The sequence below is a fragment of the Calonectris borealis genome, chromosome 1 (genome assembly GCF_964195595.1).
Source record: "Calonectris borealis chromosome 1, bCalBor7.hap1.2, whole genome shotgun sequence".
NCBI classification, from domain to species: Eukaryota; Metazoa; Chordata; class Aves; order Procellariiformes; family Procellariidae; genus Calonectris; species Calonectris borealis.
Window position 1 is genome coordinate 34,277,993 of NC_134312.1, and position 14,740 is coordinate 34,292,732.

The 14,740-nt window shown below is 39.2% G+C and overlaps 1 protein-coding gene across 1 annotated transcript in view; it reads right to left on the reverse strand.

Annotated features, from left to right (window-relative positions):
* Nucleotides 1-206: 206 nt before the first annotated feature.
* NELL2 (neural EGFL like 2) overlaps nt 207-14,740 on the reverse strand; it is a 155,894-nt gene continuing 141,360 nt past the window's right edge. Inside the window, exons 17-20 of the mRNA XM_075148205.1 lie at nt 7,034-7,227; nt 5,909-6,085; nt 3,758-3,982; nt 207-997 (exon numbers count right to left, since the gene is read on the reverse strand). Coding sequence (XP_075004306.1) covers nt 947-997; nt 3,758-3,982; nt 5,909-6,085; nt 7,034-7,227 — 647 coding nt within the window. The 3' untranslated portion in view covers nt 207-946. The remainder of the gene's footprint in view (nt 998-3,757; nt 3,983-5,908; nt 6,086-7,033; nt 7,228-14,740) is intronic.

Here is a 14,740-nt window from a genome sequence, read left to right on the forward strand (position 1 = left end):
TACTTATGTATTCCCAGAAGAATAACAAAGATCAGAAATGATAGGCATAAGGTTGTGCTGGGCAGAAGCTCCCATACGTAGAGGAGCTAGACCGGCGACACTCCACCTGCATGGCCCAGCTGCCCAGGCGTGCTGGCACAGAAGGAGCAGTAACAACACCCATGAAAGTGACATCCCTGAAAAGGAAAGACGGCACAAAGAGAAACTTAAGGTAAGAGAAATATTTATTTAAATTTGCACAATAACGAGCTTATACTGAACAAATTCAATCAAGAAATAATAGTAAGTGCAGTAAAACAAGGAAATATTGATGACTTTTCCCATCAGAAAACATTAAGAAGCCATGCCTGTGCATCACGGTTTTTCTTTTTTGGTTTTTTTTTGTTTTGTGTTTTTTTTTGTTTTTACAATAATTTCTATCTTTTTTTTTCAGCGCACATACTGTACATATCACATCTTAGCTGCTAGGTTCTTTATTCCTGAAGGCTTCATCCTTTTACTCAAACATCTGTTAAATTCTGCAGTGAGCAATCAAACACGTTTGTGCAGATCCAAATATGATTAGGTAAAAATCTCTGCATCTGGTCAAGTGTTGGACTCTCAAAGCTTCGGAAGACCCTGTAAGAGCTCCTAGTTGATTTGGATCTTGACATCGTTATGTACAGCATTACAATGTGTCACTTTACACTAACCTAAATATTCTGCATAATGATGTCGGACAAATAGCCAGAAGATTTGGGCCTAACCTCATACACATCTGAGCTTGTCTTGAGTCCCATAAATTTCACTCTGATTCAGGTAACTGAGTTCATCACATATCTGCACTTCAGATGGACAAAACCAATCTAATTTTAGTTTTAATTTTGTACAATTTTTGGTCTAAAGGTCTTTTTTGTGAAGGAAAATTCTTTAATCAGAAACTGCTTGTGAGAGATGGTTGTTGGTGTCACAGTTCCTGAAGGCACTGTGGGTCCACTGAGCAACAGACGTGGCCATTCTAAAGGAAGGAAAAACAGAAAGAAGAATTGAAACAATTAGCATTTTGTACAAACCAAGTCAATTTAACAAGCTCAGCCATTTGCAAACATCCATTAGATTTGAAAGTACAGATTTGTAAAATACAAGACATCTACAGGTTTTGATTGGATTCATGACATTGTCATCATGTCCTTCCCTTGCCCAAAGGAACGGGCTATTATGATTTCTCTAATTGCTTGGTTTGCTGTGGTCTGTATCCCAGAGCTACAACACTCAAACTGAAAGAAGCTGGGATCAGTGGAAGAAATGGTCCCGACATAAAGGTATCAGGCATTTGCGCAAGCACAGAAAACTGTTGAACAAGACAGGGCACTTGGGAGTTTTATTTAGATCGGGCAGAAGGGACTCCAGGTTTTATTTAGTCCTGAATGCTTCAAGTTAATACATCCTGGTTTTAACACCAGCAAACATTAATCCATAAAGTTTTTCCTGATAGTCCACACATTCTTCTGAGAATATTAGCAATTAAGGGAACAGATTATCTATGGACATCATTAAAGTACTGGAGAAATTGTTTTCTGCATCTCTACTACTTCTTTTCTTAAGTCTGATTCTTACAATGCAAATAAAAAGTGTGTATTACTTTTAAATTACTCCAAGTACATTCAGTTAACTAAACTGCCAGGATTGATTAAAGACCGAGGTCTGAATCATTCAATCATTTTCTTTCACTCCTTCTGTTACAGGAGGTTAGACAATCCTACTGTCCACCTTCTTTACTTGTGATTTGAAATGGCTTTGTGGCTAAGTCAGCTTTAGCTGGTGCCCCGGTTTCTGAATTCGTAAAGGATTTGTGTAAACCTATTTTGCTATAGTTTGCTTAGAGAGGCTTAGACTGGAGCTTTGACCTTCCACGTGATGCTCTGCAAGAAAAGAGTGGGGTGACACAAGACGAATGAGAAGAAGAACTATATGAGCTGGGCACAGCATTAACCTGATCCGGAGGGAGCGGGCTGCTTGCATGCAGAACTACAGTATTAAAATGCTGCCAATATGAGCAGATAGTGTATTTAAAAAAAAAAAAAACTGCTCTGTAAAGAGAATGGAGTAAGTTTTGGCTTGCTGAGGGACAAAGTGGTACATTTTCACTGTTAGGCAGATTCACACCTGAGCTGCATTAAATCTATGGGGTTTGGCAGAGTATCTGTTTTAATCTTACATATGTTCACAATACAGCAATGGATTTTATTAGTCTATGTATGTGTTCACGCTGAAAACAAATTAGTCGACGCTTAAGGTTCAGTCTTTGCTTAAGAGAAAAGGGCAGATGGGAGCAGCACACAGGTGGCCATCAGCAGAACTGATACATTGCTTCTGCATTGGCATTGATTAGTGGTACAACAGCGGGAACACATTTCCCATCACTGAATCTCAAAAGAGCTTTAGAGAAGAATCACACATAACTATTTGTTTTACAGATGGGGAAACCGAGGCACATAAACCCCAGCAACTTGCCCAAGCAAAAAGTAAATTCTAGCATTGGAGTTGGTGTATGCCACCAGCTACGGACCCCAAAAGTACGGGTTTCTGCATGTAAGCCTGTTTCAACATCCTTTGGGCAGCAGCTGGCTTTCTAACCATTAGCCACTCTGTCAGATCACATCATTTTCTGCTAACCACCGACCCGTTCTGACATCAAGACAAATGCCTACACTTACTTGGCACATACCACTTCTCTCGTGAAAGGACTATGCCTCGACAGCAGCAACTGCTGTTGCACACAGTATTGTGTCAGGCAAAGTGGAGGAAGAAGGTGGTGCTTGACAGCTTCTGCTACATGATCAGTTACTCCCCATTTCTCCCAGAAGGAGGTGTTGAAGTTAGATTATTTTTTATGAGCACCTTTTCAAAGCAGTTAATTGTGCTGTGTACTAGAGTTTGGGAAGTATCTTGCTTGGGAAGGACATAGAATAAATACCAAAATCAGCTGTGAATTGCAGTAATAATTAAAGATCTACGGATGAATCCTGCTGTCTCTCTGTCCTTGGCTACTGTGGAAACACTCTTTGTCATTCTTCAGTATTTGACAGTGGAAAATACAATTCACCGTACAGGCTTATTTTGAATGGAAAAACTTATTTTAACCTCCTTTTCTCTTGCATCTTTAAAAAGAGAAGCCAGAATTCACATAAGCCTGTAGCCATTAATATTTCTCCTCAGACAATTAATTCCTTTGACTACAAAAACTATTAAATGTTCTAAATGTTATGTTGATTCTACCATTAATTTTAAGGCAAGAAAGCTATGTAACTATGTAACTAGTCCTTTTATTCTCAAAACAATTACTATTCTCAAAAAGCAATTCAATCAGTTCTGATAACGCTATAGTACCACACAGAACAAATTATTGTGTGAAGTCTAGTCTTACATACCTATTTGTTACTGTATACATTTCCAAGATAGCATGGAGGTATATAATAAAAACTGTGATCAAGCTTGAATTGAGCTATCCTGGTGGAAAAGCCAAGCCCACTAGCTTGTCCACAGCACACTGCAGCACGGGCTGTTGTCCTGTTTCTGACCTGCTAGCCCATTAAACCATCCTTCTAGCACGAGCAGGAGTGAAGTTAACAAAGCTGAACACTTTACTGTAATCTCCATTGCTTTAAAACAAGTGTAGACACCAACTACCCGCTGACCAGACTCCGTGCATTAATATTTACATGCCACAGAACAAGCTGGGAAAGAGGCATCTCAGCTTAATTTTTATGCTCTTTACCTTGCACTGGCAGAGGGTGCACTCTGTGCCGTGCTTAATCCAAGAAGATCCAGTGAAGCGAACGACATTGGTTTCATCCAGACAGGTTTTAGTGATGTCGTTGCGAATGGTGTCCGCTTGGCAGGGGTCAGTGACACAGCGCGGGCAGCACTCATTCTCGGGGAGGACGCTGAATTCACAATCCACCTCCGGGCATGGCAAGGGCCAGCAGTCAACTTCACCTTGCTGTTTACAAATATTATGAGAACAAGATTATTAGCTCTTATTTTGTTTCACTATCTATTCATCTGACTCAGTATTATGTTCCTTAGCTGGTTAATTTTATCCATCTGGTTCTATTCAGAAGTCAGTGCGGAGTGCACTGATATTCATTGCTTGTGGGAGACACAGCAAGGTGGGTGCTTTTTTCTGCATGCTATTCAGAAAGTGTACTAGATTTAACTTATTTTAATACTCTCTGCATCAAGTTGCAGCTGAAAATTCTCCATAAACTTCATGAAATACAGAATATGGATCTGTCCTTGTGAAGTCCTACTTCTGCAAGTGACAGAAGCCATAACATGAGTGCTTCAAAATCTCCTGTTTCCCCTAGTTCTTACTTCTATTTGGACTGTTGGTTTGCCATAGAAAGCCCTCAAATGTTCAGGTCCGGATGGGCTTTACCTTTTCCACCATTACAAATGCACTGGCTGGACTAAGGGTGTCAAGCTACCAGCAGCCCAATGCAGCAGGGAACATCAGCGCATTTTCAGTGGGAGGACCTCCACCCACTTGCCATCCGTTTTGGATGCTGCGATCAGAATAACTGAACTTCCAAACTTAATCACACTTCCTGCATGATGGCCTCAGTACGGTCAGAGTATGAAAAGGTCAAAGCAGAGACCTGCGCTGGGCCAGAATATTCTTAGGGGAAGTTACTGTATGCCTGTACACAAATCTAAAGATGTCTAATTATTCATGTCAGTTACTAGAAGTTGGGGTCAGCTCTCCTTCAACTCTGGACAAGGGCCAAAGTTTCAGACCTATTGGTCAAAGAAAAGACTTCACAGAAGTCATTAATGCATATTTCTTTTGGAGCAGGTCCATCTCTGATCTCCAACTTACTCAGCTCATTTGAAACACAGATTAAGTAGTCTGGATTTAAGGGGGCAAAGATAATAGCATTTGGCCCTAGGAAAGAAGTTTATTCACAAAAAATGTATCTAAGGCTTTGAGAATGATGAGTTCAATATCTCCAGAGCAAAAGCTGAAAAAAATTCCTAGGGATTTGCCATAGCTCCAAATTTTTAAAACCAGTCACTGATCAACTGAAAGAAAGCAGGCTTTAGTTACAGAAGTAGCATCGTGAAAAAGAAGAAACATTTATTGTTGTAGGTTGTTTTGTTTTGGTTTTAAGACATTTAATGAAGCACCTGGGAATCTATTTCATTGGATTTTAGCAGCGGTAGCACTGAAAGCACAATGTCTACAGAAATTGGTTTCTGGCTGTTATTCATGATACCCTGACAAGGGGAAGCTGCTAGATGGACTAGGCTTTACATTTGGACATAACCTGTGATAAAAGCTAGTTGTTTTTATCTTGGGATTTTTTCTGTCACTTCCTGAGCGGCATTATGCAGAATAGTTTTTGCTCAGACTCTGAAATACATGCCTAGGAAAAAGATCACAAGCTTTGAAAGATTTTTTTTCCAAAACTCATTTCACTATTTTGAAAAATGCATCAAGTCTTATTATTTTTTCTGTTACTCAGAATGTCTGAATGAATAAACAGATTTTAGTCTATGGGCATCTTCGAAATTATCAACCGTGATCATAAATACATATTTAGAATTTCCTTATACAGCTACATTGGTCTTTGAATGAGTGAACAGATGAGTGTTGCTTTGTAGGTGCCATATCCAAATGACCTCCACTCTTCGCTAAAACAATCTTCATGATTAAATAATTTCTATTATGTCTATTGTGTCAAAATGCATTTTTGACTGGAACTTGCCAATACTGACAAATATCCATGAAAACCAGATTTCGATTATACACATACTCGAGAGGAAATCAAGTGGATGCTAATGCATGAAAATTAACTATTCACAGATCAGAATATCTCATCTCCTTTTTCCCTCCTGTCTCTGCTGCTGTAATCAGGCGCCTCACCAAACAGCGACACTGCTGACAGTTCTGTATCCAGGAGTCACCGCTGTTGTAGGAAAGCTCCCCGCTCTGATGTAAACATTGACTGCTGAGCCTTGGGTCACATTCAGGACAGCAAAATAGGTCAACGGTGGGATTTTCACAGTCACAGACCATTCGCCGGCACATCACATATCCACTCTGTTGTTGGAAGACAGGCATAGAGCAATGGCAGAAATGTGACCAACTCCAGCAGTATTTGCAGCAAAATTTGATTTTTCGGCATGATTCTAAGCCACTAGCAGCTCACAAGTTTTTCAACTATACGATATCTTCGTCAAAATACAATTCAATCAGAGGCAGAAACCACAATACACACTCAGTAACTACCAAAAAGTTTCCCTGTTGTCTTATATACATCCTTCACACAACCAACCTTCAGACAGCTCTCACCTAAGTTGATGAAACACAAGGGCGTCTTTCCCAAGGGTCAAATTTTAATGGATCGCATTTACTTTATGTCATTCTCATAGGGATGCTAGTCAAGTCTTGCTTTAAACTTCCAGATCAGTCCCTCTCTTCTGTAATTATTCACATAAGGAAAATGATAGGTAGTCTGAAATTAAATTCATGCCCATGAAACTTGAGCTGCTGAAATGCTCAGGACTTTGTCAGCAGTGTATTGGGCCTTCATTCTCCTTCAGCATTTAGCTTGGGATCAATCCCACAGCAAACATTTGAGAAAGTTAAGCTGAATTCCTCTGCAGATACAGAACCTACTTCTATTTATAGCCATCTGCTAGAGACACTGGCGTCAGTCACCAACGCCGAGATGTGTCTAGACAGTTTCTTTGCATGAAAATGCCCTTCCTCCCACCCAGAAAACACAGGTGGCATCTCTGCTAAGAAAATAGTACTATCGTCCTTCTCCCAGTGTCATATAATAAAGCTCCCATGGAAGTTCTGCTCGTGCAGATTGGAGAGAGAAGCTCTCCCCAAAACCGTATATAATATATAATTCCGTTTTTCTGTAGCACCTCACGCACACCTGAGAAGGCAGCTAAAAAAGGAAACTCACTTGAATCACGACACTCTTACCTTCATCCCTACCACCATCTTGCAGAAGCAGCTAGTTCTATTTCTACTGACCTGGCACGAGCAGACAGAGCATCTGTCATTCTCCAGCACCCAAATCTGACCGTTGTGCTTGATTTTGTCTTCATGGATACAGTCTCCTGTGCAGTTCTTGCCATGGGGACATCGACAGTCGTACCCACCATCCAAGTTAAAGCAAACAGTGTCATTGGCACAGCTATGCCTTCCAGTTCCACATTCATCAATGTCTGCAAAAACATGCCATGTAATGCACTTAGACCGCATTCAATTAACAAAAAAGTTCTTGCAGCAGTTGATATAAATGATTCTTGGCCACTAAAGCCTTCAGCTGAAAATTAATTTGCACTTCACCAGAATGGGGAGAAATAACTTACAAGTTCACAAAAATATTTTTCAAGTCACATAAACTTTTAAAACATGATATTTTGAATTTTCCTGTACATCTTTCTAACTGAATGCTACTGAGTAGGGTAGTTAGAATGAAGAAATCACAGGAAACATACGAACAAAAATAATTCTCAGCTCCCTAAAGAGCATTAGTTTGTGGCAACTGTTCATGAGACATGCAGTAAAACAAGAAAAGGTGCAGAATTTTGTTTTCAAAACCTTTTGCTGGCTTTGTCTAGCACATTTGAGTTCACTTGCTGAGAAGTTAATGTGAAAGGTAACGTCTGACCTGTAAGCTCATTTAAGCAAGCACACCATGCTTTAAGTTGCATCATCTATTAGGGTGTGCAAACTAGAATATTTTAATTATTCAAGTTGCAGTGACATCTATAGCCCTTGTGTCTAGCATAGGAAATAAAGAAAAAAAATTAATGTCTCCAGGTAAAAACTTCAAAACGATCATATCTCAAAGAATACAAGAGTACCTTTAAAGGCCTACTTCATCAAGGTACACACAATTATTTTGCAAGGGCAAAGTAGCAGCACACACTGCCTTCTATTTGAATAGTCTTTATTTAGCTTTTTCAGCTGTCCATATGGAGAAAAGTTATCTGGGAAAAAAGCTTTGAAAGGGCATGAAGTAAACAGCTATATGCGACAAAACGTGGAAAACACTAGAAAAGTTCAATTCTACATACAATTTCACAACAGTCTGGCCCAAGCTTTTAATTAGAGTTCATTAAAAAGTAGCATTGTGATATTTAACTGTCCAACGGATCAGTACAAGACAAAATAAGCAATATGGTCATGAATGTATCCTTCACCGTCAGCATAAAAACTGAATAAAACACTCAGCTTTGGGTTCAACAATGGAAATGAAACCTCCAATTCACCTCAAGCACATTCAGTTTAAAGCAAAATAACTCAATTATCATTTCAATTCCAAGTGTGGCTGCAGTCAAAAAAAAAAAAAACCACGTTGCTAACATGAATATGTTTTGGGATGAAAAACAGCAGGGAAATTATTAGAATTCCATTGTATAAATAAGCAGCATTGTGGGTTTCCTTCAAATACTGTGTGTAATAAACAGCGGCACCATCTCAAAAAAAAGTATTGCAAAATTACTAGGGCTTTTGGGAAGGATGAGGAAAATGTCATTTGAGAAGAACTGAAAAGAAATGGATTGTTCATCTCTAAAAGAACATCTGCAAGAAGGGATATAACCAAAAAAATAATGAATACTCCAGAGAAGGCATGTTGAGAGCTTTTGTTCTCCATATTGCCTAATATGCAAGACAAGGGACAGTGAATGAAACTGAAAGACAAGAGATTTAAGTCTGATAAAAGGAAATAATTTTTCATATAATGCATAAACAAACCATGACACTCACTGCCACAGAGTGGTAAGAGGGGAAAAAAAATAGCATAGCCAAAAGTGTATAAAGCTAGCAAGAATATTCATAGATTCATAGAATGCTTTGGGTGGAAGGGACCTTAAAGATCATCTAGTTCCCTGCCATGGGCAGGGTTATCTTCCACTAGATCAGGCCGCTCAAATTCAATTTGCAATGCTAACAGATTTTGGAAGAGAGATTACATTTCATGCATTAGGGTCTATGGTGCCCTTATTTATGCATCAGATAATCCAGAACAGGCAAATCATCTCAGATCTCTACATCTTCTACCTCGCTATCTTCTGAAGCATCTGCAGTTGGCCACTGCTGCAATAGGGCAGAAGACAAATGGGATCATGAACCTAATTCAGTGTGGCTGTTCACATGGCCCTGAGCAGCTGAAACGTCACAGGCACATCAGAGAGGGAAGCCCATCCGAACAGTAAGGATACATAATTCGCAGAACAGAGGGCCCGGCGGAGGCTCTGCAGTCTCCAGCCTTGAAGGTTTTTAGACAAGTAGCCAGCAGGAATGGTTTGAGCGATGCTGGTATGGGCAGAGCAGAGGGATGGAAGAGCTGCTCTCTCCTTCCTCTATTTTGTCTTAAATCCATGCTGAAAGTAATACAATCTGGCAATTTAAAATTAAGATCTCCATATACTCAGTCTAACTGGCTTTAAGTTATGCAGTAAAGAGAACACACACAAGTCCTATTTAAATATAATGATTAACAGCAGGATTCTCTTTATCATTGAAGTAATTTTTAATAAAAGACTTTCCAACACTGTGTTCATTTGTTTAAAACACTCTTTTGTACAAAGCTTTCACGTAGCTAGTGTCATAAATGAATAATATCACTTCTCAACAACCTGGCCACTTAACTGAAAGCAGCCATATTTAATGAGACACTTGGACGAAGTTCAGCTGTCATGTTAATAAGAACAGTTTCCTTTAAACAACAAATAGTGACCCTATAAACACTAAATCTGCATTTGGCACTTACGTACAAGTGTATTTCACAATCTTCCCATGAGGAAAAGGCTTCTGTTGTTTTTCAACATGGTAACTGTTAGTGCACTGTTACTGAAAATAATTGAGGTTTCATCATTGACTCTGGTATTGAGCCGAGCTTATCCAACATTGAGAACTTATGAAAAATCCCAACCTTGTTTTTTCAGTTGTTTGATTCATGAAAATAAATATTCTGCACAGGGCAATTTAAATATCCCTGGTTAAAGCAGGAACTATTTAGACTTTGATTCTAACCTAATCAGAAACAGCAGTGTGTTTATAATGCAGCAAGAGAAACACAAACTTTGCATGCATGAAATTCTCATCTACATTATTCATCCACATCAAACTTCAGGCATTATCTACAAAGAACTTGCACACAAATCATCCATACCAAGCAAAACTTCAGCTTTTTTACTTTGGATTTATAATGGACGGTGAATTATGTTACTGACATTTTGTCTACAGCCATAACCAGCTCTCCAATTTCCATAACCATATGGACAGGGTACACTGGCCCCTGCATCTTTTGTGTCCGAAAAAGGGAGAGGGGAGGATTACAGGTTGCATATTTCCCGTGTATCCAGCCACAGAGGCATGTTATTATCTCTCCCATATTGTTTTTAAAAACAAATAAAGAAACAAACAAACAACAACAATAAAAAAACCCCAACAAATAATTCACTTCAGGGCATTTACAACACACTGCTTAGGAATCAAGCAGCTTGAATGTTATGACATCAGAACGTTAAGTCTCAAAACACATGGAGGTCTGCCTCAGAAAAATCAGAAACAAAGTATAACTAGTTATCTAGTGCTAAATTGAGGACCAGTTCTTATTTATCTAATCTACACTAAAAATTGCAGCAGCTTTGATCTGGCACACTTTTAAGGATTTTCCTTTTCTTACCATCATCCCTGGGTACAACTTAATGTTGCAATGACAAAGGAGTACCATGGACGAAGTAGTGATACGTTAAAGAAAGCGAGGAGTTAATTGTATCACAAGTAATTTCATGCCTACACAGGAAAAATACTGGACTAAAGCTATACAAAACGGTGACAGTACCTGGAATGACTAAACTCCATTTGTAATATTTGACAGACTGCAAGGGCAGAAAACTCCAGAATTTCAATTGCCCCACCAGGTTGTATTTAACAGATTTACTGACTGTTTCTTGGAACAGATAGTCAAAGAATCCCAAAGGGACAAAGCACCATTTGACTTGGCCCTGAGCAGTGTGCAGGCTCCGATTCAAAATGTCTCTGTTGAACAACTACTCTGTATTGGTTACCAACAGTGACCACGATGTACACAAGTTCAACGTTCTCAAAGGAATTTAAAAGGCTGCAAAAAATCTCTGTGGTAGTGCTTTTATTTTCAAAGAGGGAATTATGTTAAAATGAGTTTTAAAGATTAACTAAAACTAGTGGCCAAATGGATAAAATGTTTTCAGAGAGAAAGGAGATTGTTTAAAGATACTATATTATAGATTCGGAGTAAACGTATACTATATTAATGAAAAAGACTTTAAAGGGGGGGAACACATTTCATATAACGTACTATGTTTATTTGAAAACTTCATGAGCTCCTTTGCACAATACACACTCTTAATGTGTAATGTTCCACACACATAGTGCCATGCAATAAAAGAGGTTGTTGACTCACAAATTAATAGCAGGTTAATTAGTAAGTAATAAAAGGCAGGAATAAATGGTCAGGCAGTCACAGTGGAGAGTTATCCCAGGGAAGTCCCCCAAGAATCTGTGCCAGAACATGTGCTGCCCAATATACTTAGTCATCTGGAGGAATGGATCAACAGCAACATGAAAAAGGCTGTTGATAAGAAAGTATTAAAAACAAAAAATTGACAGTGAAATATAGAAGTATTTCATGATATTGACTGAGTAAACAATCATATGTCAGATGAGATTCAATTGTAAGGTGCATGGGGAAATACCCATTCAAAAATCAAATCAGTTTTCTGGATCTGTTCTGGAAAGAGATCTTGAGGCTACTGTGGATAGCTCTAAGTAATGACAGCTCAATAATATTTTGGGCAAAAAACCACAAATACAGTATTGATAATGACAGACGAGAAAACTCGCAATAAACTCACAAGGAACACGAACAAGGCACAATTAGAAAATAACCTGTGTACACCTTGCTAGGTAGTGACAAAGGGCTCAGAGATGCATTCTGATATAGCTGATGGGAAGCTGCAACTTCCTCTCCTCTGATGAGCTATCCAGCCTTAAGTGCAGGACGTTCACATAAAGCCAAAAAAGATCTCCCCTGGACATGGCTTCCGAACAGAATCGTTCTGATATCAGTTAGAGTCTATCTATGTAAAGAAAAGATGAACATCTCTATCATTGAGAGATATGCTGTTGGAAGAGATGGGTTGGGAGGGTGCACAGTTCCTTTGCTCTGAAGCAACTGAAGTTTCTCAGTTACTTTGGCTCTGAGGAGTAGCATTAGCTCAGCGAGGGGACAACATGAGGATACCTGAATACTTTTTGCTTGAGGCAAAACAGGAAGGAGTGCATTCGATAGGGAGCCCAAGCTCTTCTGAGTAGAAAGTTTGGCTTCTGTTCTTCTCTGTCCTAAGTAAATCTATTGACTGATGTAATCATTCTTCAAAGAGCAAGTGAATTGTGAATAATTTATTCGTGACTTCATGCAAGCCAGCTGTCAGAGTGCTTAGCAGATGTGGAAGATGAAGAGCTGAGACTTCAGATGCCGGTAACACCAGCTCCACAGAAATGTTGTTTCCTGACACAGTAAATGCATTCAAATTACTGTTTTATAAAATGTAATGGTCGAGTTTCTGTTGTATTAGTCCTTCTATAAAAGATGAGAAACTCTGCCAATTTTGTACTCTGCCCACACTCCAGAATATTTAAATACTAACGTGTATCTGCCTTCTGTCTGGTGATGTTTAAGTTGCATTCCCAAACTCAATAATGAAGCCTTAATGCCTGTAGCTCTGTTTGGGATGGATGGAAAAAAAGTCACTTTATGGTTTTATTTGTTGACCTTTTATGATCGCGAATAAAGGCGAAAGGATTTCGATGGAGCTTTGTGTTAGTGTTAGTAAGTTTTTGTGCTGAAGAGTAGTGCTTATTTCCTGCCTCCTTAAGTGCTATCAATAACACAGCTTCTCCTAAACATTACCAGCACTGTAGAAAGATCTAAGTGTAGGACTCCAAACTGACAGCAGTTTTTCAACTACAAGAAATTTCATGTATTAGTTAAAACACTGGATGTACTGTGAGATAAATTCAGACATCCTGACAGTCAGCAATTCCTCTGCCTTCCAGATCCAGAGACATGGATGCTGAAGTGACCATTTTGGACTTTGTTCATTCATTAAGGCTGGGGAGCATCCTGAGGCTTGTAATACGCCCCCATCCCTCATTATCCTGGATTGTGGAAAATATTGTTCAAGTAGAGCCCCAGCCCTCTGTGTTGTCAGGCAGTCTGCTCTATCACACAGAGAAGGAAGCGATTCTACTTCTGCACGCAGGACGGCAGAAGAAGAACATAATGACATTTCAGAACATACACATACAAACAAACCTTTGCAACCAAAAAGATCCTGTTTGAATTGGGCATTCTGGATTGATGCTTCCCAATCCTTTCATTTGCACCTGTCTCATTTAAAGAATGTGGTACCTGCTGAGAGCGAAGGTATCTTGATCTTATATTCTGTATCAACAACAGCTGGTACCTGCCAGATACTCTTGGTAAGTCCTAAGGGGCTGCATTAATTACGTGAGCTATTCTTCGGACGTGGAAGTATGCAAAATGTCCAATGGCTGATGAGGTATAACCTGCACTATCCCGGTACAAACCAATACAGCTTCTCTCTTCAACTGATTTTGGAAGCTTTTAGACACTGCAGGGGACAAATTCAAAGGAATCAGGATCTTACACAGAACTGCAAATATTAACTAGGTCTGAAAATTCTTATTTTAGGATTTTGCCCTCAGTGGTTCCAGTTTTTTAACGCAATGAAGCTTGAGGCTGCAATACCTCCTGTCTTAGCCCAGCTCTCTTTTATGAAATGGCACATGAGAGACAATCTTCAGAGCACCAATAAGACTGTGTAAAGAAACTATAAAGAAAAAACGTAGGGGGGCAAAGAGGAAGGTACCAGGTAATATACCATGCTGAATGCTATATTTACACGTATATAAAATTTAAGACTTCCCAAACCTATGCAGTTCTGAAAGACTAAGTGGCTGATCTTTCACCACTTTTCTGGAAATAAGATGATGCATAACATAATTCTATTTCCAAGGGAAAAGCAGCAAGTGCTGCTAAGAGGTTGAAACCCTACAGCTGCATTTCCCATCGTTTCTCTCGGTAATTGTTATAGAGACCACAGGTCTACCCAGAGGAGTGTAATGTGAAGCAAAACTAATAGCAAAGGAATCTCTAGGTCCTCCATTGCCTGTAGGTACAATAAAATGGGATTATGAATTTCTGTGCTCGAGTACGTTAGTCAAAATACTCAATATTCTCAGTTGTGCCAAAGAAGCAGCAGTAGCCAAGGTCAATATATGTATGTATAAAACAGGCAATTTAGCAACTATTATTTTGTTATCAAGCACTGACAAAGTCTAATGCCGCCAAGGAGTCCACCTCTAGCTAAGAATTTTTAGTACTATGTCCTAATGGGACCATTTCCTGCAAAAGGGGTACGTGCAGTTTTGGTATTCTGTTAAAATAAGATTTTTAAGGAAATGCTCCTGTGCTTCTGTGATCTTAATAGAGGTGTTTGCACCTGAATCTTTAAAACTGGAGCCTTTGCTGAAGGGAACAAGTTTCTGACTAACGCTGATCACAGAAATGCTTTCTGTAGTACTATCAGCACATGTCCAGGGGACACAGACAGACCCAGATTTGAGGCAGACCATATAGAACAATCAAGAAAGAAA